This window comes from Pseudophryne corroboree, chromosome 5, assembly GCF_028390025.1.
Source record: "Pseudophryne corroboree isolate aPseCor3 chromosome 5, aPseCor3.hap2, whole genome shotgun sequence".
NCBI classification, from domain to species: Eukaryota; Metazoa; Chordata; class Amphibia; order Anura; family Myobatrachidae; genus Pseudophryne; species Pseudophryne corroboree.
In genome coordinates, this window is record NC_086448.1 from 459,355,685 (window position 1) to 459,383,401 (window position 27,717).

A 27,717-nucleotide genomic window follows, 5' to 3' on the forward strand; every position below is an offset into this window, starting at 1 on the left:
AGTGACCCTAGTGCCCAGTGTCCACAGCGCTGCCGGCTAGAGAGGGGCGGCCCAGACGGAGTCTGCACATGGGCCTTCTCCTCTTGATGCGCCTCTGCACAGATCCCTTCCTGTACTGTCAAATTCAAATGTTCCCTCTTTATGATAACAGTTGGGAATCAGACAATATGCACTTTGTCTCTTAATATAATAATCCTGCAGTTATATCACACTAGAGCAACAATCTGTATACCAAGAAGTTTTGATAAACATCTCACGTGTGCAGGTTCTCCCATTTTCCTGATAGTAATAGGGAATCAAATCTAAATATGCACTTAATAAATGTCTTAGTATAATAATTCTGTACTTATTTCATATCAGAGAAACAATCTGTATTACGTAAGTTTTGATAAACAATTTGAGTGTACTGATCACCAGGGATGCAATCAATTTGCTGGCTGTCGGAATCCCGGCGGTCAGGATACCAACACCGGAATCCCAACAGCCGACAATGCCGACAGCTGGAATCCTGGCGCATAGGGCCTATTCCCACTCGTGAGTGTCCACGACACCCATAGAGTGAGAATAGAACCTGTGGTGAGCACAGCAAGCCACCGAGCCCGCAAGAGGTCTCTTAGCTCTCGCCCCGCTGCCAGCATTCTGGAGAGCGGGATGCTGTTGTCGGGATCTTGACAGCCAGCATCCCGCCCACCAGTAAATAGTATGTATTCCGATCAGCACAATAGTAAACTGTAAAGAGTCAAAGTATTTGGGATAAAACTATATTCGTGAAGTAAGTTATAGACTTATACATGTAGAGTAATAGAACCGACAGCTGTCCTGGGCCCAGGTAATGGTAGGCGTGGCCAATGTAGGGAGGTGCGGCCATGCAGGGCAGACATGAAGACAAATGTCACTCATACCATGTTCACACTGACAATTTCGGGTTGCACCCGGGACTCGTGCACGAGTCCTTCCCGGGTGCAACCCGCTTGAGACCCCATTCAGACTGGCGGCCCGACACGGCATTTTGCTGTGTCGATGACGTCACCGGGTCACATGCGGGGGCGGTGCTTGGAGATCAGATGATCTACAAGCGCCGCCCGCTCCTATAGTGTGAATGGGTCCCGGATCGCATCGATCCGGGAACACCGTTCACACTTGCGCCTGACCCGGTATTGACCCGGGAATAACCCTTCTTTATTCCCGGGTTTAAATACCGGTTCAGACGACCCGGGAACTTGCCAGGACCCCCGTTCACACTGCACATAAATCCGGATTACTGCGCATTCACGTGCAATAACCTGGATTTTTCAAGGCAGTGTGAACGTGGTATCAGGGAGAGAGAAGACACTGCTTCTGCCTCTCCCACACCATCTGCATCCACCCTGATTAGCCGGCCGCCTTTGTATCTTTGGAGTTCAGACACCTGTTGCGCTTGCCACTATGTACATTACAGCAGGCAGCGCTGATCAGGCAGTCTATCCCCTGTGTGCTCCGCCCCCCTTCCTTCTGCTCTGTGATGTAACCAGGGACTTCCGGGTATTGGCGGAGCAGTGCTACCAGCCTGAAGAGTGCCCTGCCTGTCTACTCTACTTGCGACGGCTATCTTTGTTTCCACAGCCTGCACACCGGGAACATAGGAATCGATACACTGCGGAAGCCTGTTCCCTTTCTCCCAGCGTTCTCAGCTGCAGACTCCTGCAGTTACTCTACACTTCAGCAACCACCCACCTGCAGTCCCACGGTCACTGGCTGGACCGTGACTGTACAACAGCTGCAGCTCTTGCATAGGGACCTTGGCACCCTCTGGATCCCCAGGTAGTGAGTTTATATGCCGTGACTCTGCCCCCTCTGACTACAACCCCCTTCCTGCTAGATCTGCTAGCCTACAACGTTTGTACATACAGTAGGATGGAAAAGCAGACAATTGCAGAATATTGTTGTTCAGTGTGTTTGATTAGTTATGCCTCTGTCATGTGAGTCTTTCTCTATTTCTTTTCAAGTCTTCAACCCCTCTTCAGCTCCCTAATTCTGCAATCAAAAGTTCTTTGGTGGTGGAATATGTAGATCCTGAGAAAGATACAGCGGTGCAGGACAAAATACGGTGCAGCACCAAAATGCATATGCGTATTAGGCAAGATGGAAGGAGCAGAAGTACAGTTTGCAAAGGTCAAGAATAGGAGTTGGGCAGATTGAGAACATTGCTATGGAGAAGGTGCAATGGCATGACAATTCGGGTGTGGTATGCAAGGTCGACAGTAACTAGGTCGACCACTATTGGTCGACAGGGTCTCTAGGTCGTCAGGGTCTAGGTCGACAGATCAAAAGGGCGACATGAGTATTTTTATGTTTATTTGGTGTAGTTTTCTCCATACAGTGACCGGCAACCCCAATTAGTGCACCGCTTCGCTCGCCTTGCTTCGGCAAAGGTTACTATTCCCAATCGAAGTAAACGTGAATCGTTAAGTATGAAAAAGGTCAAAAAAATAAAAAAATTGTGAAAAACTCATGTCAACCTTTTGACCTGTCGACCTAGAACAAGTCGACCTAGAGACCCTGTTAATCTAGAGACCCTGGTAACCTTGTTACTGTCGACCAATAGTGGTTGACCTAGTTACTGTCGACCTAGAGACAGGATCCCTGCCAATTCTTATACCAGTGCCGGCTATCAGGGATAATTGAATTACCCCTGGGGATCAATTAACCGCTGTAATTTACAGAGGTTAATTAAATTGCCCCCTTATTGATAATAACATAAGTGTGTAATTGATAATGGTATTACTTCTCAAATACTCAATTTCAGGTTGATAGGTTTAAATATGACCTTAAGCTCTTCATCCAAATTTGAAGAGGCCCCTTTTAATATCTGCTCGATGTCCAGCATCAATAGCCTGTTGTGTTAGATGCTACGTATGTATGCTTTACATGTCGTTTTAGTTCTAGGCCCCTTTTGTATCTGCTCGATGTCCAGTATTGATAGTCTGTTGTTTTATATGCTACGTATGTGTGCTTTACATGTTGTTCTAGTTGACAACAGACAACATAATAGTTTTTAGATTTTTTTGCTCTCATCTCTAACTACAGTCAAAACTGGTTTAAATTAGCTTAAATTAATATTACTGATAAGAAACCTGTTTATGTCATACCTGGGGGTATATTTACTAAAATTCGTATTTTCCCGATTGAGGTTAAAGTTCAATCACGAATGACATCGATAGTGTAAAGTTGCAACTTTTTGAATTTATTACGACTAATTTACTAAGCTGTCGTATTCTGCATTTTCGTATTTACCGATGTCGATGTCATTTGTTTTTTTTTGCAGTGTTTTACGTGAGTGACTTGTAAAACACTGCCGACTTCAGCACAATGAATCTCTGCCGGATCTGTGAGATCTGTACTGGGCTTCATTGTGCACCTTTATAAAAAAATAAATCATTGTTAAAATCTTGAAAAAAAAATGCGTGGGGCCCCCCCTCCTAAGCAAAACCAGCCTCGGGCTCTTTGAGCCGGCCCTGGTTGTAAAAATATGGGGAAAAAAGTGACAGGGGTTCCCCCATATTTAAACAACCAGCACCGGGCTCTGCGCCTGGTCCTGGTTCCAAAAATACGGGGGACAAAAAGCGTAGGGGCCCCCCGTATTTCTGAAACCAGCACCGGGCTCCACTAGCCAGATACATAATGCCACAGCCGGGGGACACTTTTATATTGGTCCCTGCGGCCCTGGCATTACATACCCAACTAGTCACCCCTGGCCGGGGTACCCTGGAGGAGTGGGGACCCCTTCAATCAAGGGGTCCCCCCCCTCCAGCCACCCAAGGGCCAGGGGTGAAGCCCGAGGCTGTCCCCCCCATCCAAGGGCTGCGGATGGGGGGCTGATAGCCTTTTTGACAAAAGTTGAATATTGTTTTTAGTAGCAGTACTACAAGTCCCAGCAAGCCTCCCCCGCAAGCTGGTACTTGGAGGACCACAAGTACCAGCATGTGGTGGAAAACCGGGCCCGCTAGTACCTGTAGTACTACTACTAAAAAAATACCCCAATAAAAACAGAAGACACACACATTGAAAGTAAAAGTTTAATACATACATCCACACCTCCATACACACATACTTACCTATGTTCACACGAGGGTCGGTCCTCTTCTCCATGTAGAATCCATGGGGTACCTGTTGGAAAAATTATACTCACATAATCCAGTGTAGTTCGGTCCTCTTCTTTTCTATTTGTAATCCACGTACTTTGCAAAATAAAAAAACGGACACCCGACCACGCACTGAAAGGGGCCCCATGTTTTCACATGGGACCCCTTTCCCCGACTGCCAGGAACCCCCCCTGACTTCTGTCTAAGAGGGTTCCTTCAGCCAATCAGGGTGCGCCACGTTGTGGCACCCTCCTGATTGGCTGTGTGCTCCTGTAGTGTATGACAGGCAGCACACGGCAGTGATACAATGTAGCGCCTATGCGCTCCATTGTAACCAATGGTGGGAACTTTGTGGTCAGCGGTGAGGTTACTTTCGGTCAACCGCGGTGAGGTTACTTTCAGGGGCCCTGAAAAAGTTGATGTCCCAGACCTATTAAGCTGATTCTACAAATCGATGATGATGTAGATCCCACTACTGCGTCTAAGAAGCCTGATAAATGTAAACATCAGAAGATAACTAAAGTAATCTTACTACATTCTGACCATTTGGTAGACATACGTCAGGAACCCTGGTCTTCTCCAGGAAAGAAATTCTCCCTGTCTAAAAAGATGCTAGCTAGTTATCCTCTCTCTGCTGAATTGTGTACAAGTGGGAAAATCCATCACCGGTGGATTCCCATGTCACCCGCCTTGCGGTGTCATATAATCTGCCCGTCACCACTGTCACCTCACTGAAGGAAACGACAGATAAGTGTGTTGAAGGATGCCTGTGAAGTCTATTTACTCCCTTATAGGTGCTGTACATAGACCCACCATCGCAGCCTCCTGGGCCGCAAAAGGAATCGAAGCATGGGTTCAGGCATTAGAGGAAGAGCTGCCTCAGGATATATCTGACACGGCCAGACAATATCTGTCTCATATTGTCACCGCCTCCCACTACAGTCAGGAAGCGTCCTCTGAGGCAGGTGTAATGGCGGCCAAGCCGTCGACTACGTCCATCCTGGCTCGTCGAATTCTGTGGTTGAGGTCATGGAAGGTGGGCCTGGACTCCAAAAAGACCTTGGAGGTACTCCCGTTTAAGGGGAGGATCTGAATCAGAATGTAACTGACTTAGTGGCTGCTAAGACTGCGTTTCTCCCAAATACCAATCCTTCTGCACAGAAGGCAAAGAGTACCACTTTTCGTTACTTTCGACCTCAAGGGAAAGCGAAAGGTCAGGCATACCCGAGACAAGCTTGTGCTCCCAAAACCACTAAGCCCAATGCAAAACAATCCTGGGCTGCCCATCAGCATGCTTCCAAACAAGACAAACTTGCTGCATGATGGGGCGAGCCTCATGCGCTTGGGTATGAAAAGACATCTCCCACGGGTACGCAGTCTCTTTCAAGAGACGTCCCCCTCACCAGTTCCGAACGACGGTTATCCCTTCGGACCCGTTGAAGGCGCAAGCTCTGCACCTGGTTGTGCTTTCCCTCCCGGATACAGGAGTTGTTGTGCCGGTGCCCCTGTCTCAGAGAGGCGGAGGATACTACTCGACCCTGTTTCTAGTTCCGAAACCCAAAGGGTCTTTCCTGCCTATACTCGACCTCAAATCACTGAACAAATTTGTGAGAGTGTCCAAGTTCCGTATGGAAACGATGCGCTCAATTGTTCTGGCCATGGAACCCGGAGATTATATGGTATCCCTGGATATACAAGATGCTTATCTGCATATACTTATTGCCATATCGCATCAGCAGTATCTGCGGTTTGCTATTGGCAACCTTCACTATCAGACAAACAAAAGGTTTACGTCTCACTTTGCGCTTCCCAATGTCCTCAAATTCTTCATAGTATACAGATGTACTCCTCAGTAAATCATTGTATATAGTAAAAAAATATACAAAAAACAACAATGTGTAAGGCTGTATGAATGAGTCCAATCAAAAAATCCCAAATGTGTAGGAAACAGGAAGGTGATAAGTCCTCTCCCCAGCATGCACCAGAAGGATCCCTCAGCAAGCGTTCCACACCCAAGGTGTCTGGATAATATTAATGGATGCTCACATGTTTGCTTACTTAGTATTGCAGGAACTTGCACATAAAGGTTTATTTCGCGATCCCTTATTGTACTGAAGTGACCATAGGTTCCTCATAAATGTCTCAGAATAAATTAAAAAGAGACATATATGTAGTTTCTGTTTATTGGAAACAATTTTATTGATAAAAAATGAAAATTGGTAATCTCTCCCTTACCCTAACAACATGATTTACCAAATATTAAAAATGTGGAAGCCCCAGGGCTTAATGTGAAAACCACAGGACCTGGTATAAAGATATTAATTATTCCAAAAATCATACAGGTGTAACGTCTATGAGACACTTAGGGGGTAATTCTGAGCTGATCGCAGCAGGAACTTTGTTAGCAGTTGGGCAAAACCATGTGCACTGCAGGGGAGGCAGATATAACATGTGCAGAGAGAGTTAGATTTGGGTGGGTTATTTTGTTTCTGTGCAGGGTAAATACTGGCTGCCTTATATTTTCACTGCAATTTAGATTGCAGATTGAACACACCACACCCAAATCTAACACTCTCTGCACATGTTATATCTGTCTCCCCTGCAGTGCACATTGGGGGTCATTCCGAGTTGTTCGCTCGGTAAATTTCTTCGCATCGCAGCGATTTTCCGCTTAGTGCGCATGCGCAATGTTCGCACTGCGACTGCGCCAAGTAAATTTGCTATGCAGTTAGGAATTTTACTCACGTTTTTTTCATCGTTCTGGTGATCGTAATGTGATTGACAGGAAGTGGGTGTTTCTGGGCGGAAACAGGCCGTTTTATGGGTGTGTGTGAAAAAACGCTACTGTTTCTGAGAAAAACGCGGGAGTGGCTGGAGAAACGGAGGAGTGTCTGGGCGAACGCTGGGTGTGTTTGTGACGTCAAACCAGGAACGACAAGCACTGAACTGATCGCAGATGCCGAGTAAGTTTGAAGCTATTCAGAAACTGCTAAGAGGTGTGTAATCGCAATTTTGAGAATCTTTCGTTCGCAATTTTAAGATGCTAAGATTCACTCCCAGTAGGCGGCGGCTTAGCGTGTGTAAAGCTGCTAAAAACAGCTTGAGAGCGAACAACTCGGAATGACCCCCATGGTTTTGCCCAACTGCTAACAAAGTTCCTGCTGCGATCAACTCAGAATTACCCCCATTACCAATACATGTGGCTATAATACCTCCCAATGGAATAGTGAGAAGCCACTATACAAGCCAAATGCAAAACTTTTTTCCTATATACAACGATTTACTGAGGAGTACATCTGTATACTATGAAGAATTTGAGGACATTGGGAAGCGCAAAGTGAGACGTAAACCTTTTGTTTGTCCATTTGTACTAATTGATTAAGGGTGGTGTCTTAATCAGTTTACTTCTCTGCAGCTCTCCATTGGTAGCGCCATATAGTGTTGTACCATTTGTTTTTTGTGATAAACCTTCACTATTAATTTTAGGCTCTGCCGTTTGGACTGGCCACGGCAACTCGGATCTTCACCAAGGTTATGGCGGTGATGACGGCTTATCTCCGTCATCAGGGAATCAGGATTCTGCCGTGTCTGGACGACTTGCTGATCCTGGCAAGGGTGGTCATTCCGAGTTGATCGCTCGCTAGCAGTTTTTAGCAGCTGTGCAAACGCATTGTCGCCGCCCACCAGGGAGTGTATTTTCGCTTTGCAGAAGTGCAAACGCCTGTGCAGCAGAGTGTCTGTAAAAACATTTTGTGCAGAATAAGACCAGCCCTGTAGTTACTCTTCATGTGTGTTAATTCTAACGTTGGTGAGTTAGCTTTTGATGTCACACACCTGCCCAGCGTTCGGCCAGCCACGCCTGGATTTTCCCTGGCACGCCTGCGTTTTTCTAAGCACTCCCTGAAAACGTTCAGTTGACACCCAGAAATGCCCCTTTCCTGTCAATCTTCTTGTGGCCGCCAGTGCGAATGAAAACGTTACTAGAACCTGTGCAAAACCACAAAGGCCTTTGTACCCGTACATCAAGCGTGCGCATTGCGGTCCATACGCATGCGCAGAAATGCCGATTTTTAGCCTGATCGCTGCGCTGCGAACAGTGGCAGCTAGCGATCAACTCGGAATGACCCCCAACTCTCCAGAGGTCCTCCTCAGTCATCTACAACTGACGGTACACTTCCTACAAGCCCACGTGTGGCTCGTCAACTGGAAGAAGTCCTCGCTGGTCCCTGCTCGGAGCATGGTGCACTTGGGGGCACTGCTGGACGCACCCAGCCAAAGACTGTGTTCGAGCAACACTCTCTCAAGGGTCGGTGGACCAAGGAGGAATCTCTCCTCCCGATAAATATTCTGGAATTGCGGGCAGTGTTCAATGCTTTGACTCTTGTCCCGCCTCTGATACAGAACAGGCCTGTTCAAGTACAATCAGACCATGCCACCACGGTGGCTTACATAAATCATCAAGGCGGCACTCAAAGCCGCATGGCAGTGATGGAAGTGTCAAAAATCCTTCGTTGGGCAGAACGCCATCTGCCAGCAATATGGGCAGTGTTCATTCTGGGAGTCCTCATCTGGGAAACAGACTTTCTCAGTCATCAGGACGTGCACACCGGAGAGTGGAGTCTTCATCCAGAAGTCTTTCAACTCCTAGTGGACAAGTGGGGCCTACCAGATGTCTCGACACAATCACAAAGTTCCGGTCTTCAGATCAAGAACAAGGGATCCTCAAGCAGCGTTCATGGATGCACTGGCAATTCCATGGAACTTTCGGCTGCCCTACGTGTTCCCTCCAGTGTCACTCCTTCCCAGGGTACTACGGAAGTTCAAGCAAGAAGGAGGAATACTACTTCTAGTCGCTCCAGTGTGGCCCAGATGGCATTGGTTCTCAGACCTGCAGGGTCTATTGATAGAGCGTCCTCTTCTACTTCCTCAATGCCCAGACCTCCTCGTTCAGGGCCCTTGTGTCTACCCGCACCTGGCCAGACTGGCTTTGATGGCGTGGCTCTTGAAGCTTCCCTCTTGAGGGCCAAAGGATTCTCCGAGGCGGATATCCAAACTATGCTAAATGCCCGCAAACCGGCAATGCACGGATGTATTATATGGTCTGGAATTCTTACTTTACCTGGTGTGCTGCTAAGAATTACTATGCTTCCAAGTTTATACTTCCAGACTTCTGGCTTTTTTGCAACAAGGTTCACATATCTGCCTTATCGGTGTGGTTTCAGAGAAAAATTGCGTCTATACCTGACGTTCATATACTCAGGGCGTACTGCGGATTCAGCCTCCCTATGTCCCTCCTGTGGCTCAATGGGATTTGTCTGTTGTCCTGAATACCCTGCAAGAGTCTCCATTTGAACCTCTTGAATCAGTGGACCTTAAATGGCTCACAGCCAAGGTCCTATTTCTGTTGGCTATTGCCTCTGCTAGAAGGGTGTCAGACTTAGGCGCTTTGTCCTGTCGTCTACCCTTTCTGATATTTCATCATGACCGCGCAGTTCTCCAAACTCGTCCTGGTTATTTTCCTAAGGTGGTGTCATCTCTTCACCTTAATCAAAAGAGTGTGGTTCCAGCCTTCATCTTTTCTGACTTGTCCTCAAAAGAGCGGTCTTTGGATGTGGTAAGGGCTCTCCGTGTTTATGTGGACAGGACTGCCTCTATCAGAAGGTCAGATACCCTTTTTGTACTTTTTGGTTTCCACAAACGTGGCTGGCCTGCAAATAAGCAAACCTTGGCCAGATGGATTAGAATGGTGATTCCACAAGCTTATGCGCAGGCTGGGCTCCCGGCTACTGCTGCTAATAAGGCCCATTCTACTCGGTCTGCTGGACCTTCTTGGGCGGCCACCGTGGCGCGTCCGCAGAACAATTGTGCAAGGTGGCTACGTGGTCCTCAGTGAACATGTTCATTAGGTTCTATGCCGTCGATACTTCCGCCTCCCAGTATGCTTCCTTGTACACCGGGTTCTCATACCTGCTAATGTGCGTCCCCTCCCTTGAGGAACTGCTTCAGGATATCCCCGATGTATTCCCTGTGGAACACAGTGTACCCTGCTGCAGAAAAGGAGATTTATGTTAGACTTACTGTACCATAGTTAAATCTCTTTCTGCGAGGTACACTAGGTTCCACAGGGCGCCCACCCTGACACTAGTACCTTCTCCTGTCGTGAGAACGTGGTTCTATGTGACTAACATCTGCCTTCTCTTTTACCTGCTTCTGCATTGGACTGGTTAACTAAAACTGAGCTCACAGTGCCTGGAGGCGGGGTTATATAGAGGAGGCCACGCAATGCATCCTGGGACAGTCTAAAGCTTTAGCCTTTTGGTGCCTCTGGATCAAGATCCATCTCTACACCCCGATATATTCCCTGTGGAACCCAGTGTACCTCGCAGAAAGGGATTTAACTATGGTAAGTCTACCATAAATCTCCTTTTAGTAAAAAAAAACCTGTAACCTATCACTTCACAAAGTTCACAATCTACAAATATTTTCATATTTTATAATTGTACTTGTTGTCCTACTCTGATATGGGGATGCATAATGAATACTGTAGAACAAAATAAATGTTATGCATTCATCTCACATTTGTTGTGCATATGTGGTTGATGTCAGCACATATTTAAGTCCTTAAAAGGATTACAGATAGAGCAGCCACAGCTAAACATATGACCAAGACTGCTATCATATACCACAATGGGTTAAATATATATTGTATTTCTCAAACGTCCTAATTGGATGCTGGGGACTCCGTCAGGACCATGGGGTTTAGCGGCTCCGCAGGAGACAGGGCACAATAATAAAAGCTTTAGGATCAGGTGGTGTGCACTGGCTCCTCCCCCTATGACCCTCCTCCAAGCCTCAGTTAGATCTTTGTGCCCGGCCGAGAAGGGTGCAATCTAGGTGGCTCTCCTGAGCTGCTTAGAATAAAAGTTTAAGTTAGGTTTTTTATTTTCAGTGAGTCCTGCTGGCAACAGGCTCACTGCTACGAGGGACTTAGGGGAGAGAAGTAAACTCACCTGCGTGCAGGATGGATTTGCTTCTTAGGCTACTGGACACCATTAGCTCCAGAGGGAGTCGGAACACAGGTCTCACCCTGGGGTTCGTCCCGGAGCCGTGCCGCCGACCCCCCTTGGAGATGCCGAAGTTGAAGAGGTCCAGAGGTCCAGAAACAGGCGGCAGAAGACTTTCAGTCTTCATAAGGTAGCGCACAGCACTGCAGCTGTGCGCCATTGTTGTCAGCACACTTCATACCGGCGGTCACTGAGGGTGCAGGGCGCTGGGGGGGGCGCCCTGGGCAGCAATGTATTATACCTTTTTTATGGCTAAAATACATCACATATAGCCCTTGAGGCTATATGGATGTATTTAACCCCTGCCAGATCTCACAAACTCCGGGAGAAGAGCCCGCCGTTTTAGGGGGCGGGGCCTATTCTCCTCAGCACACGGCGCCATTTTCCTGCTCAGCTCTGCTGTGAGGAAGGCTCCCAGGCTCTCCCCTGCACTGCACTACAGAAACAGGGTTAAAACAGAGAGGGGGGGCACTTATTTGGCGATATGGTTACATATGTGAAAATGCTATAAGGGAAAACACTTGTATAAGGGGTTGTCCCTGTATAATTATAGCGTTTTTGGTGTGTGCTGGCAAACTCTCCCTCTGTCTCCCCAAAGGGCTAGTGGGGTCCTGTCCTCTATCAGAGCATTCCCTGTGTGTGTGCTGTGTGTCGGTACGTGTGTGTCGACATGTAGGAGGACGATGTTGGTGAGGAGGCGGAGCAAATTGCCTGTATTGGTGATGTCACTCTCTAGGGAGTCGACACCGGAATGGATGGCTTATTTAGGAATTACGTGATAATGTCAACACGATGCAAGGTCGGTTGACGACATGAGACGGCCGGCAAACAAATTAGTACCTGTCCAGGCGTCTCAGACACCGTCAGGGGCTTGTAAAAACGCCCATTTACCTCAGTGGGTCGACACAGACACAGACACGGACACTGACTTCAGTGTCGACGGTGAAGAAACAAACGTATTTTCCTTTAGGGCCACACGTTACATGTTAAGGGCAATGAAGGAGGTGTTACATATTTCTGATACTACAAGTACCACAAATAAGGGTATTATGTAGGGTGGGAATAATCTACTTGTAGTTTTTCCTGAATCAGATAAATTAAAGTGTGTGATGATACGTGGGTTTCCTCCGATAGAAAATTATTGGAGGTATACCCTTTCCCGCCAGAAGTGAGGGCGAGTTGGGAAACACACCTTAGGGTGGATAAGGCGCTCACACGCTTATAAAAACAAGTGGCGTTACCGTCTCCAGATACGGCCGCCCTCAAAGAGCCAGCTGATAGGAAGCTGAAAAATATCCTAAAAAGTATATACACACATACTGGTGTTATACTACGACCAGCAATCGCCTCAGCCTGGATGTGCAGCGCTGGGGGGGCTTGGTCGGATTTCCTGACTGAAAATATTGATACCCTTGACAGGAACAATATTTTATTGAATATAGAGCATTTTAAGGATGCATTTCTATATATGCGAGATGCGCAGAGGGATATTTGCATTCTGGCATCAAGAGTAGATGTGATGTCCATATCTGCCAGACGATGTTTATAGACACGACAGTGGTCAGGTGATGCAGATTCCAGACGGCACATGGAAGTATTGCCGTATAAAGGGGCGGTCCATCGGACCTGGTGGCCATGGCAACAGCTGGAAAATCCACTTTTGTTACCCCAAGTCACATCTCAGCAGAAAAGGACACAGTCTTTTCAGTCTCAGTCCTTTCGTACCCATAAAGGCAGTCGGGCAAAAGGCCAGTCATATCTGCCCAGGGTTAGAGGAAAGGGAAGAAGACTGCAGCAGGCAGCCCATTCCCAGGAACAGAAGTCCTCCACAGCTTCTGCCAAGTCCGCAGCATGACGCTGGGGCCATACAAGCGGACTCAGGTGCGGTGGGGGGTCATCTCAAGAGTTTCAGCACGCAGTGGGCTCACTCGCAAGTGGACTCCTGGATCCTACACGTAGTATCCCAGGTGTACATTGGAAATTAGAGACGTCTTCCCCTCACAAGTTCCTGAAGTCTGCTTTACCAACGTCTCCCTCCGACAGGGAGGCAGTATTGGAAAAAAATTCACAGGCTGTATTCCCAGCAGGTGATAATCAAAGTACCCCTCCTACAACAAGGGAAGGGGTATTATTCCACACTATATTGTGGTACTGAAGCCAAACGGCTCGGTGAGATCTAAAAGATTTGAACAATTACATACAAGGGTTCAAATCAAGATGGAGTCCCTCAGAGCAGTGATAGCAAACCAGGACGATATGGTGTCACTGGATATCAGGGACGCTTACCTACATGTCCAAATTTTGCCCTTCTCACCAAGGGTATCTCAGGTTCGTGGTACAGAACTGTCACTATCAGTTCAGACGCTGCCGTTTGGATTGTCCACGGCACCCCGGGTCTTTACCATGGTAATGGCCGAAATGATGATTCTTCCTAAAAGAAATATGGACGCTTTCCTGATAAGGGCAAGGTCCAGAGAACAGTTGGCGGTCGGAGTAGCACTATCTCAAGTAGTTCTACGACAGCACGAGTGGATTCTAAATATTCCAAAATCGCAGCTTTTTCCGACGATACGTCTAATGTTCCTAGGAATGATTCTGGACACAGTCCAGAAAAGGATGTTTTCTCCCGGAGAAGAAGGCCAGGGAGTTATCCGAGCTAGTCAGGAACCTCCTAAAACCAGGAAAAGTATCAGTGCATCATTGCACAAGGGTCCTGTGAAAAATGGTGGTTTCTTACAAAGCGATCCCATTCGGTAGATTTCACGCAAGAACCTTTCAGTGGAATCTGCTGGGAAAATGGTCCGGATCGCATCTTCAGATGCATCAGCGGACAACCCTGTCTCCAAGGACAAGGGTGTTTTCTTCTGCGGTGGCTGCAGAGTGCTCATCTATGAAAGGGCCGCAGATTCGACATTCAGGACTGGGTCCTGGTGACCACGGATGCCAGCCTGAGTGGCTGGGGAGCAGTCACACAAGGAAAAAATTTCCAGGGAGTGTGATCAAGTCTGGAGACTTCTCTCCACATAAATATACTGGAGCTAAGGGCAATTTACAAGGCTCTAAGCTTAGCAAGACCTCTGCTTCAAGGTCAGCCGGTATTGATCCAGTGGGACAACATCACGGCAGTCGCCCACGTAAACAGACAGGGCGGCACATGAAGCAGGAGGGAAATGGCAGAAACTGCAAGGATTCTTCGCTGGGCGAAAAATCATGTGATAACACTGTCAGCAGTGTTAATTCCGGGAGTGGAAAACTGGGAAGCAAACTTCCTCAGCAGGCATAACCTCCACCCGGGAGAGTGGGGACTTCAGCGGGAAGTCTTCCACATGATTGTAAACCGTTGGGAAAAACCAAAGGTGGACATGATGGCGTCCCGCCTGAACAAAAATCTAGACAAATATTGCGCCAGGTCAAGGGACCCTCAGGCAATAGCGGTGGACGCTCTGGTAACACTGTGGGTGTACCAGTCAGGGTATGTGTTCCCTCCTATGTATCTCATACCAAAAGTACTGAGAATCATAAGAAGGAGATGAGTAAGAACGATACTCGTGGTTCCGGATGGGTCAAGAAGGACTTGGTACCCGGAACTTCAAGAGATGCTCACGGAAGAACCGTGGCCTCTACCATTTAAGAAAGGACCTGCTCCAGCAGGGGCCTTGTCTGTTCCAAGACTTACTGCGGCTGCGTTTGAAGGCATGGCAGTTGAACGCCGGATCCTGAAAGGGCATTCCAGATGAAGTCATCCCTACCCTGGTCGAAGCCAGGAAGGATGTAACCGCAAAACATTTTCACCGCATTTGGCGAAAATATGTTGCGTGGTGTGAGGCCAAGAAGGTCCCTACAGAGGAATTCCAACTGGGTCGTTTCCTACATTTCCTGAAAACAGGACTGTCTATGGGCCTAAAATTAGGGTCCATTAAGGTTCAAATTTCGACCCTGTCAAATTTCTTCCAGAAAGAACTGGCTTCAGTGCCTGAAGTTCAGACGTTTGTAAAAGGGGTACTGCATATACAGCCTCCTTTTGTGCCCCCAGTGGCACCTTGGAATCTCAATGTTGTTTTGTGTTTCCTAAAGTCACATTGGTGATCCACTCACCACTGTGGAATTAAAATATTTCACATGGAAGGTGAAGATTCTATTAGCCCTGGCTTCAGCCAGGCGTGTGTCAGAATGGGCGGCTTTATCATATAAAAGCCCTTACTTAATTTTTCATTCTGACAGGGCAGAATTGAGGACTCGTCCTCAATTTCTCCTTAAGGTGTTTTCTGTTTTTCACATGAACCAACCTATTGTGGTACCTGCGGCTACTAGGGACTTGGAGGACTCCAAGTTACTTGACGTTGTCAGGGCCCTGAAAATATATGTTTCCAGGACGACTGGAGTCAGAAAATCTGACTCGCTGTTTAGCCTGTATGCACCCAACAAGATGGGTGTTCCTGCTTCTAAGCAGACGATTGCTCGCTGGATTTGTAGTACAATTCAGTTTGCACATTCTGTGGCAGGCTTGCCACAGCCAAAATCAGTAAAAGCACATTCCACAAGGAAGTGGGCTCATCTTGGGCGGCTGCCCGAGGGGTCTCGGCTTTACAACTTTGCCGAGCTGCTACTTGGTCAGGGGCACACCCTGACTGAGGAGGACCTGGAGTTCTCTCATTCGGTGCTGCAGAGTCATCCGCACTCTCCCGCCCGTTTGGGAGCTTTGGTATAATCCCCATGGTCCTGACGGAGTCCCCAGCATCCACTTAGGACGTTAGAGAAAATAAGAATTTACTTACCGATAATTCTATTTCTCGTAGTCCGTAGTGGATGCTGGGCGCCCATCCCAAGTGCGGATTGTCTGCAATACTTGTACATAGTTATTGTTACAAAAATCGGGTTATTCTTGTTGTGAGCCATCTTTTCAGAGGCTCCTTCGTTGTTATCATACTGTTAACTGGGTTCAGATCACAGGTTGTACGGTGTGATTGGTGTGGCTGGTATGAGTCTTACCCGGGATTCAATATCCTTCCTTATTATGCACGCTCGTCCGGGCACAGTATCCTAACTGAGGCTTGGAGGAGGGTCATAGGGGGAGGAGCCAGTGCACACCATCTGATCCTAAAGCTTTTATTATTGTGCCCTGTCTCCTGCGGAGCCGCTAAACCCCATGGTCCTGACGGAGTCCCCAGCATCCACTACGGACTACGAGAAATAGAATTATCAGTAAGTAAATTCTTATTTATTCCCTTTAAAGTGTAATGTGTGTTATATTTTTAGGCATATGAAGATATTTTCTGGAAACATCATATCAAAACTCTACAGCATGTAAAAGAAGACAATTACTGCGTTCTCAGAGCTGTTCTGTTCCAAGTTTTTAGCCAAGGAATTCCTTTCCCTGGATGGATGAAAGAGAAAGACATCCTAAAGGTCTTTTTATGTCATATAGAGAATAAATAACAGATTATGGGCTTTATTCAGGTTTGTTAGCAAAGCAAAAAAGTTAGCAATTATGTAAAACCATGGTGCACTACAAGTGGGGTAGAAGTAACGTGCAGAGAGAGTTATATTTGGGTGGGGTTTGATCAAACTGAAGTATAAATTGCAGTGTAAAAATAAAGCAGCCAGTATTTATGCACAGAAACAGTATAACTCACCCAAGTCTAAATCTCTCTACACGTGTTACATCTACCCCACCTGCAGTACACATGGGGCCTAATTCAGACCTGATCGCTAGGGTGCGTTTTTTGCATCCCTGCGATCATGTAGTTGCCGCCTACAGGGAGAGGGGGAAATCACTGTGCAGGGGTGTGATCACATGTGCAGGAGAGCTACACAAACAGAAGTTTGTGCAGTCTCTGCACAGACCAGGACTTAGTCTTCCAGTGTGGTGATCGGGGCCATAGCTGACGTCAGAAACCCTCCCTTCAAACGCCTGGTCCCTCCTGCGTTTCTCCAGACACTCCTTAAAAATGGTCAGTTGCCACCCACAAACGGCCTCTTCCTGTCAGTCACCTTGCGTTCGCCTGTGCGATCACTGTTCTCACACCATCCCGTCGCTGCCCGGTACTCCCCGTCGCTGCGGACCGACGCTTCTGTGCATTGCAGTGCATATGCATGCGCAGTTCAGACCTGATCGCAGGCTGCATGAAACGCAGCCTAGTGATCAGGTCTGAATTAGGCCGAAGGTTTTTCCCAATTGATAACTTTATTGCTTTGCTAACAAACCTGAATAACCCTATATGCTTCTTAAAATGTATATGCATTACATTTAATGTTGTAACAAGTAAAAGTGACAGATTTATAGTTTATTACAACTTTGGGTATTATAATGTCTCTGCAAGAGCCATTATAATACACAAATAGGCACTGATTCAGAGTTGCATTAATAGTTTGTGTAGCATGTTATTCGCCCCCTTTTTATGTTCAGAAAATGAGCGCACATAAATATGAGAATGCGAGTCAAATACATACTGATCACATCTATTTTATATCCTCATTCAAGTTAAGCAAGTATGTAAAAACCTTGAAAATACAAAGGTTAACGCTCGAGATCATCTGATGTGTATATACCATACGCCTGGAGGCTTATCTTTCACATTTGGTATTGGGTATTGTAGGTACAAGTACACACTGTGGCCATAGATGATGACTTGTACTAAACCAAGGGCTTATGCTGCCAATGCAAAGGTGTGCGCATCTCGGGATACATGCTTCTCTGTATACTGTGTGGATTTTTCCTTGAGTTTTATTTCACCATTTACGGTTCCATTAGAATTACTTGTGTATCATTAAGAACAATGCTTCATACTATACAGCACCTTCGGCCCTCCAGCTTTTGTTGAACTAAGCATACCAGCATGCCTTGCTACGGTTTTGCTATGTGTCCATGCAAAAACTGTTGCAGAGCATGCTGGGATGTGTAAATCAACAATAGCTGAAGGGCCGAAGGTTCACCACCCCTTCTTTACAGTATTATGGATATTACAAATCGCCTTGGATTTCTGTGAGCGTAAAGCTTATAGCCTTTTGTTTTTAAATAGTCTTCTTTTGGGACTCCTAACACTAATATCATTTGCAGCGGGCACTGCATTATCCCCTATATTCTGTAATTCTCTGAAAGTCCAACAGTTGTAACGATGTTAAGAGAACAGTATTAACAGAGGCGCTTCTAGAGAGGAGAGGACCCATGTGCAGACTCCGTTTGTGGGGCCCCCTCCTCTCCTGTAGCCGTCATCGCCGCTGTTAGCGCTCTCAGCACTGAGACTCTGGCACAGTGCTAGAGTCTACAGTGCATGCGCAGGACTCCAAAAAAATGTCAGCCGCGCCATTTTTCCAGAGTCCTGCGCATGCGCTGTAGACTCTGGCACTGTGCCAAAGTCTCTAGTGCTCGGTGCACTAGCAGTGGCGGTGACGGCTACGGGAGAGGAGGGGGCCTGATTCAGGCCCCAACTCAGTGGCACAAAGTACACAATGTAACAATGCTTGGTACATTGCGCATGCACCGGACCTGTTGTTTGACGCAGTAAGACTGCAGATGTCAGTTAATTGTAGAGATGAGCGGGTTCGGTTCCCTGAGAACCAAACCCTACCGGACTTCACTACCCGAGCTCGGATCCGAGTCAGGCTCGGGTTTTCCCGCCTGACTCGGAAACCAGAACAAGGCAAAACGTTATCATCCTGCTATCGGATTCTCACGGGGTTTGGATTCCATATAAGGAGCCGCGCATCGCCGCCATTTTCACTCCGGCATTGGAGAGTGTAGCGAGAGGACGTATCTCCGTCCTCAGTGTCCTGCATCAATACAGTGGTAGTGTCTTGTGCTGAATCAGTCCAGTCACAGTGGTGGTGTCATCTGCTGCCATATGTCCAGTGCTGCTGTATAAGTCCAGTCCATTGGAGTGGTGCTGTGTTGTCCTGCATCAGTCCAGTGGTAGTGTCTTGTGCTGCATCAGTCCAGTCACAGTGGTAGTGTCCTCTGCTGCCATATGTCCAGTGCTGCTGTATAAGTCCAGTCCATTGCAGTGGTGCTGTGTTGTCCTGCATCAGTCCAGTGGTGGTGTCTTGTGCTGCATCAGTCCAGTCACAGTGGTGGTGTCCTCTGCTGCCATATGTCCAGTGCTGCTGTATAAGTCCAGTCCATTGCAGTGGTGCTGTGCTGTCCTGCATCAGTACAGTGGTAGTGTCTTGTGCTGCATCAGTCCAATCACAGTGGTGGTGTCCTCTGCTGCCATATGTCCAGTGCTGCTGTATAAGTCCGGTCCATTGGAGTGGTGCTGTGTTGTCTTGCATCAGTCCAGTGGTAGTATCTTGTGCTGCATCAATCCAGTCATAGTAGTGGTGTCCTTTGCTGCCATATGTCCAGTGCTGCTGTATAAGTCCAGTCCATTGCAGTGGTGCTGTGTTGTCCTGCATCAGTCCAGTGGTGGTGTCCCTGTGCTGCTGTATATGTCCAGTGGTACTGCCATATATGTCCAGTGATACTGCCGTATATGTCCAGTGATACTGCCGTATATGTCCAGTGGTACTGTCGTATAAATACAGTGATACTACCATATATGTCCAGTGATACTGCCGTATATGTCCAGTGATACTGCCGTAAATGTACAGTGGTACTGCCGTATAAATACAGTGATACTGCCGTATATGTCTAGTGGTGCTGCCATATAATTCCAGTGATACTGTCGTATATGTCTAGTGGTACTGCCGTATAAATCCAGTGGTACTGGCGTATTTATCCAGTCCAGTGATACTGCCGTATATATCCAGTGGTACTGCTGTATAAGTCCAGTGGTACTGCCGTATAATTCCAGTGATACTGCTGTATAATTCCAGTGGTACTGGCGTATAAGTCCAGTGATACTGCCTTATAAATCCAGTCCAGTGGTACTGCCGTATAAGTCCAGTGGTACTGCTGTATAATTCCAGTGATACTGCCGTATATGTCCAGTGGTACTGCCATATAATTCCAGTGATACTGCTGTATATGTCCAGTGGTACTGCCGTATAAATCCAGTGGTACTGGCGTATAAATCCAGTGCAGTGATACTGCCGTATATGTCCATTGATACTGCCGTATATGTCCATTGGTACTGCCGTATAAATCCAGTGATACTGCCGTATATGTCCAGTGGTACTGGCATATAAATCCAGTCCATTGATACTGCCATATATTCCAGTGGTACTGCCATATAAATCCAGTGATACTGCTGTATATATGACCAGTGGTACTGCCATATCATTTCAGTGATACTGCCGTATATATATACCCTGTTGCAAAGTGGATTACTGAGGCCATAACAACTATGCTGGTGTTAGACGTGCATCCGTTATCTGCCATTAATGCAGTACTACTGCAGTGCCACTCCTAGATGGGCCAGGGGTTTGTGCCACACATTTGTTTCGCTTAACTTAGTCATACAGCTACCTCATTGCACCTCTCTTTCTTCTTTGCATGATGTGCTGTTTGGGGCCTATTTTTTAAATCTGCCATCCTGTCTGACACTGCAGTGCCACTCCTAGATGGGCCAGGTGTTTGTGCCGCCCACTTGTGTCGCTTAGTTTAGTCATACAGCCACCTTGGTGCAACCTTTTGGCCTAAAAACAATATTGTGAGATGTTCAGAATAGACTGGAAATGAGTGGAAATGAATGTTATTTAGGTTAATAATACCGTAGGATCGGGGGCGTGGCTTGGCTGGAGAAGAGAGCAGTCGTGCCTTTGCTGCTCTCCTCTCTCCAGCGTTCATTATTTGTTTAATCCGGGGTGCTCACCCCCCTGGCTTTCCTTTCCGGGGGCCCCCTGTCCCCGCCTGTGGGTCCACTCAGCCCTGTGGTGTCTGCTGCGGAGCCGGGGAACGGTTTTAACCGCTCTTGCAGGTTGCGGCCTTCACATGCAGGCGGAAGCCGGGGACTCGCGTACTCCCGGCGCCCGCGTCTTGAGCTCCAAGGCGGGAGCGTGGCGCCGGGGAGCGGCGCGGACCCGGCATACTAGCTCCGGAGTATTCAGGAGCCTCCCCCGGACCTCCAAAACGGACACCCCCCGAGGCAGAGGATCAGAGAGACGCCGGGACGGAGGCGAAACAGACGGCCAGTGAGCTGCGGCGGCCATCTTTAATCCCTCAGGTGGTGCTGAAACTGAGTTGGCAGAGTGATTGTGCGGCTGTGGGGGTCTCTGGATTGGGGCCTATTCAGGTTGGTGGCCCTTTGGAATTGTTCCCTCCCTGCTCTTGCCCTGGGGCCCCTGTGGCAGGATATGTGCATGTATTTCTTAAGTTGGGAAACAGTCTTATACTTGGCACTATTCATTTCTACTGCACCTACCCCATCTAGTGGTCTCTGGATGCAATAGCCCACATTTCTCTCTCAGTGTGCTGGATTTATAATACATATTGCTCTGCAAACTCTACCAGACTGCGGATTTCCCAATTCCAGCCGTGACGATCAGCCGCGATGCTCACATGGGTGAATAATATTATGTTCTGATCGCTCTGAAAAGGCTCCGCCTGCGCCCGAATGCTCTTATGACATGATATGACTGTTCGACAATTCTGCGGATCCTTCCTAGATTGATGCTCCAGACGCCTCTTGCCTCCGGTTCCTCTACCTTTGTCACTCAGCGCTGCTATGCCTCCCAAGAAATATAAGGCTGCTAAATCTGTCTCCCAGGTGGCGTTCTTTAAACCTTCTCCTCAGGCCGCTAAAGCAAAGGACGTACGGGGTGGCACCTCTAAACCTGCTGCTCTTGTGCCCTCACCGCTTAGAGATACGCCCGTCCCGGTCACTGCTCACACAAGCGTCATTGCCGACAGCGAATCGCTTACGGTGGGTGCTATGAAGCAGCTTTTAACGCAATTGGATGAAGTCGCGGCAGAATTTAGAGTAACTATGAAGGATTGCCAGCGTTCTATTGACGAGATCGGAGGCTGCACTGATCACCTCGAAACGAAAATGGGTGAAGTGGCGTCGTCTCACAACGATCTAATCTCCTTGCACGAACTGCTCCAAACTGAGGTCGCGGCGCTCAGAGATAAACCCTCGCACATGGAAGACAGATCGAGACGAGACGTAACAACTTAAAGCTACGAGGGGTTCCGGAAACTGTCGCTAACAGCGCTTTAAACGACTTTGCAGTTGACCTCTTTAGCAAGCTTCTTCCTTCAAACCGCCCCGCGGACTTCTTAATTGATCGTATCCATAGGCTCCCAAAGGCCAGGAATGCCCCCGATGGTGTCCCCCGGGATGTCCTTATGAGGTTACACTATTACCATGTGAAGGAAGCAATCTTGAAAGCTGCCAGACCATCGGATGCTGCGTCAGAGGCTTTGGGCTCACTTCAACTTTTCGGAGACCTGTCCCCTGCCACTTTGGCGAAGCGGCGCTCTCTTTACCCCATCACATCAGTGCTACGGAAAGAGAACATTCTATATAGATGGGGATTTCCTACGAAATTGCTCATTTCTGGAGAGGGGTCCACAGTGGTTATAACGAACTCGAGGAGGGTAAAAAGATCCTAGCAACATGGAACTCTGCAAGTTCTCCTACACACACCTCTCCCGAACAGGGCCTTCAGCGGGACTGGGCCTAATCGGCTGCAGAACTTTAAATATGGTTTGATTTGCTACACTTGCTTGTTTTCATGTTTCCTAATTAGTTTGTTATGTTGTATATTTCTACGTTGCATCAACTCCTTGGCGATTATCTGAGGAGGTTGTTTATGTCTCTAGAATGTTCTTCAGTGTGGCCTCCTCACCGGTTTTTCCTTGTTTACTGTCTGTCTCTGCTGCCCCGACTGCCAACCAAATTCCTTGTTGATGGGAATTCTACTCAAGTTTATTTACTCCCAGTGACAGTCGGGGGCCCAGGGACGGGGTGTCGAGAGCCTACATTTAGTTTATTTTTTCGGTTCGGGTGCGGGCGGATTGCCACTACCCCCCTGTTTAACTTGGAGTCGCCATGGTTAGGCGTCCAAATGTGCCCCCGAGCGGGGTTAATGTTCTGTTTTTTCTTTCTGTTTTTTTCTTTCTGTATTCCTCCTCTCTTTTGCCTTTCCCTTCCTCTTTCCCCTCTCTTTATTGTCCGGATATGAAACATACATTTTTTAATAGCCAGTTGGTTGTGGTTAGAAACGCATTCCCCGACAGTTTTAAGTTATGGTTAACATTGTCTCTATAAATGCAAAAGGGCTTAATTCCCCACACAAGAGGAGATTAGCGCTTAATTATTTTCACAAACTTAAAGCTCAAATTATAGCAGTCCAAAAGACTCATTTTATTACTTCTGCCCCTCCACGGTTTACTAATGGGAGAGACCCCCATTGCTATCTGGCTAACGGGCCGACTAAGAAGGCGGGAGTGGCAATCTTGATATCTCAGCACTGCGCGTTTACCCTCGCTTCGCAATATTGCGACCCTAAGGGGAGAATCCTTATTTTAGTAGGTACTCTTGAAAACAAAGAGGTGACATTAGTTTCCTGCTATGCCCCTAACACCAAGCAACTAGCATTCTGCAGGAAACTCTGCGCTAAGGTGCAACAATTGGCTAAGGATGCTTTACTTTTAATGGGGGATTTTAATTTGACTTTAGACCCTCTCGTCGATAATTCTAGTAAGCGACCCTCACTCTCCAGTCAGCTCCATAGGAATGCAAAGGGCTTTAGCCAGCTACTGGCGGAATATGATCTATTAGAGCTCTGGCGCGTTAAGCATCCAATGGATAGAGATTACACATTTTACTCCGTGGTGCACGCATTCTACTCTAGAATAGACTTAGCATTGGCGGATAAGTGAACCCTACAGTCCATCCGTGCAATCACCATCCTCCCCATGTCCTGGTCGGATCACTCCCCATTATTTATCGAATGGGATATAAATAATAGAAGGGTCACCCCGGCCCCTTGGCGTTTGGGTAAACTCAGCCTTCTTCAGCCGGAGACCACGCAGGCGATCCAATCCACCTTAGATTATTATCTTTCTGAGAACTCTCCCCAGGAGACGTCTATCTTCACATTCTGGTGCGCCCTCAAAGCAGTGACAAGAGGGACGGCAATTCAAACAGCGGCTAAATTTAAACGGGCATATCGTAAAAAATTTGAACAAGCTGAGCTTACAGTCGCCTCCCTGGAGAGTTCTCACAAGGCACATCCGCACGATAAAGCCCTTCTTAAGTCTTTGAAAGAAGCAAGGGAGGCGGTGAATGTATTCTATCTAGCGGAAGTGCAACGCAGCCTACATAGACTGAATCAAAAATTTTATGTTTATGGGAATAGGGCTGGTAGACTGCTGGCGAGGAAGCTGAGGGATAAGAAGGCAAAAGAAAAAATTCACATTGTCCATTCGGATAGGGGTAACAGAGTCTACGATCCAGACGGAATTGCAGATGTCTTTGCGTCCTATTACTCCAAACTATACAACCTGAAGGGGGACTCTTCTACCTTTCAACCTACAGGTGTAGATGTTCAGAATTTTCTGAACAACTTTCCTCTCCCCTCGCTGTCGCCGGAGTCTTGTAGCTCTCTAAGTGCGCCTTGGACTTTAGCTGAAGTCGAAAAGGCTATTGGCTCCCTCCCCGCAGACAAGGCCTGGGTCCCGACGGTTATCCTGCTGGTTTCTATAAATCCTTTAGAGAGAGCTTGGCCCCGGTGCTCTTGTCGGTGTTCAATGAAGCCTCAGAAGCAGGCCACTTCCCTAAGGAGATGCTGGAAGCTCAAATCATTACCATCCCCAAACCGGGAAAAACCCCCACCTCAGTCCAAAATTTTAGACCGATCGCGTTACTAAATATGGATTTAAAAATGTATGCTAAATTAATAGTCAACCGTATCAGCCCTCTGCTCCCCTCTCTTATCAACCCAGACCAAGTGGGTTTCGTACTGAACAGACAGGCCCCGGATAATACCCGCAGGGTGATTAATGTGATTGAGCACGCAGCTGGTAGAAGAGAACCCCTCCTAGTCTTGTCTCTCGACGCCGAAAAGGCTTTTGATAGATTAAATTGGGATTTTATGAGATTAACTCTGGACAATTTTGGCTTCTCTGGAAGGATCTTGGACTCTATCTTGGCTCTTTACTCCTCCCCTAGTGCACGGGTCTTTGTTAACTGATGCCTTTCCTCACCCTTTAATATCTCGAATGGCACGCGTCAAGGATGCCCGCTATCCCCTCTTATTTTTGCGCTGGCAATAGAACCCTTGGCTGCTTGCATTAGATCTCGAGATGCGATTAGCGGCCCTTTTATAGGGGGCATTTCTCACAAAATCAGTTTGTTTGCGGACGATATTCTGCTATGTCTAACTGACCCGGAAGCTTCCTTGCCAGTATTGCATGAGTATTACATTGTGAGCCGACTGGAGACACCCTCGCATAAATATGGGATTATGTGGTGGTATCAATTTCAGCTGTCAAACGGCCCCCTGAAAAAATTAAAAACTCAGACTCTATGGGAAAGAGATTTGAATAGGTCCTTTACTGAGGCAGAGTGGGATGGTATATTTAGGTCTTGTTTTAAAGTCTCCAAATGTGTTAACCACTCAGAAATGTTTTACAAGCTTATACAGAGGGCCTACTTCACCCCTGCCAAGCAGCACAGAATCTGGCCTTCCCAATCTAAATTATGTTGGAGGAAATGTGGTTCCACGGGAGATATCTTTCATGTCTTCTGGGCATATCCTCGTATACAACCTCTTTGGAGAGAAGTTTTAAGTATGGCCGGTATAGTGTTAGGGCTTAGCATCCCAATGGACCCAGCCCTGGCGCTGTTCCACTTGTACGTGGATCGCCTCTCTGCAGGTGACCGTTATGTCTTGGGGCACATTTTGATAGCCGCTAAAGCGGCTATAGCACAGCTATGGAAATCTGAGTGTGTTCCCACCTTAGAGTCCATCCAAAATAAGATCCACAAACATTTTATTTTTGAAACCGCGGAGGCTACATACTCCTCATCGGCTAACTCTATGCACATGAAATGGTTGGGATGGTCTGATTATAGAAGTAGAGAGGGTAGGCTAACAGTGTATAGCTCTCCAATTGACATGTCCGTTCTCGATCTCTCCTAGAATTATTCCTACGAGAATGCCGTGATACTAGATATGTCCTCTTCATGTCTCCTTTTAGCGCTTTCTCCTTTTCTTGTATCTGTATGTTCAATGTAACCAATTGTATACCCCTTAGACTGTGCGTTGTTTAAGTTTGCTTATGGTAACCATTCCGGACTTCCCCTGTGTTTCCCTATTTCTTTATTCTGTTCCCCATTTTTTTATGTGGAAACTCTTCAATAAAAACCTTAATGTTTAAAAAAAATAATAATACCGTAGGATCAAAATTACCCCCAAATTCTATGATTTTAGCTGTTTTTATGTTTTTTTAAAAAAATCATCCAGATCCAAAACCAAAACACAAAAGGGTAGTTTTGGCAAAAACAATCCAGATCCAAAACACGAGCATTTAACCAGAATCAAAACCAAAACACGATAAGTGCCCGCCGCACATCTCTAGTTAATTGACAGTCTGCAGCCATTTGGGAGTGCAGAGGGGGCAGCGATGGCATTAGTCTACCAAAATGGAGGTGTATTGCCTGTGTTTTATGGGAGTGCCGAGATCAGGGTCTTGTCTTCCTGCAGAGATTTTCTGGACTCTGCGACGGAGCTACAGCAGCTTGTCTGTGTATTATCATGGGGTTACTCAGCCGGCCGATGGTGTCGCAGGTGATCCAATGTTGTATCCTTGATGCAGCAGGAGGCAGCTACTTATACTCCTCCTGCTGCGTTAACATATGTTAGTTCGCTAGTAAGCAGCAGAGATGCTGTTTCCAACCACATATGAATTACCTCCAACGTTAGTTGTAATTGTTAAAAGGTTATAATAGGGCTTGATGAGGTTTAAAATTATTTAGTAATAACTTTTATTTTAGGGCTCGGTTTATGTATGTTAACATACATTTTCCACAGCTTCATTCCTTTAAGAATATAAGGTAACAAGCCATGATGTTATACAAATAGAGTTATTTTTCTTCTGCTTGCAGCTCCCTGAAATGCTTCTGTATGCTCAAGGATGTAATTGGATACAGCAATTCAGCTTCGGACCTGAGAAGTATTCTGGTCCAAAAGTCTATGCGAAATTACGCAGCTGTGTAGAATTGTTCAAGAAACAGGTAAGTAACCTTTAGGGACACTTATTTTGCTGCTTAATGGGAGCTTGCAAATTGAAAGTAAGACATATTTTCTGCTTTTCTATTTGGTACATTTAAGGGATACGTAACTGTTAAAGTGCTGTATAGCACTTTAACACTATGAGGTTGGGGTATAATGGCCCTCATTCCGAGTTGTTCGCTCGTTGCCGATTTTCTCTATATTGCGATTAGTCGCTTACTGCGCATGCGCAAGGTTCGCAGAGCGCATGCGCTTAGTTATTTTACTCAAAAGTTAGTATTTTACTCACGGCATAACGAGGATTTTTCATCGTTCTGGTGATCGGAGTGTGATTGACAGGAAGTGGGTGTTTCTGGGCGAAAACTGGCCGTTTTATGGGAGTGTGCGAAAAAACGCTGGCGTTTCTGGGAAAA

The 27,717-nt window shown here is 47.0% G+C and overlaps 1 protein-coding gene across 1 annotated transcript in view; it reads left to right on the plus strand.

Moving 5' to 3' along the window:
- The window catches only part of OTULINL (OTU deubiquitinase with linear linkage specificity like), a 180,780-nt gene that overhangs the window by 130,939 nt on the left and 22,124 nt on the right, over nucleotides 1–27,717 (plus strand). Inside the window, exons 5-6 of the mRNA XM_063922942.1 lie at nucleotides 16,442–16,591; nucleotides 27,178–27,306. Of these exons, the coding sequence (XP_063779012.1) occupies nucleotides 16,442–16,591; nucleotides 27,178–27,306 (279 nt within the window). The remainder of the gene's footprint in view (nucleotides 1–16,441; nucleotides 16,592–27,177; nucleotides 27,307–27,717) is intronic.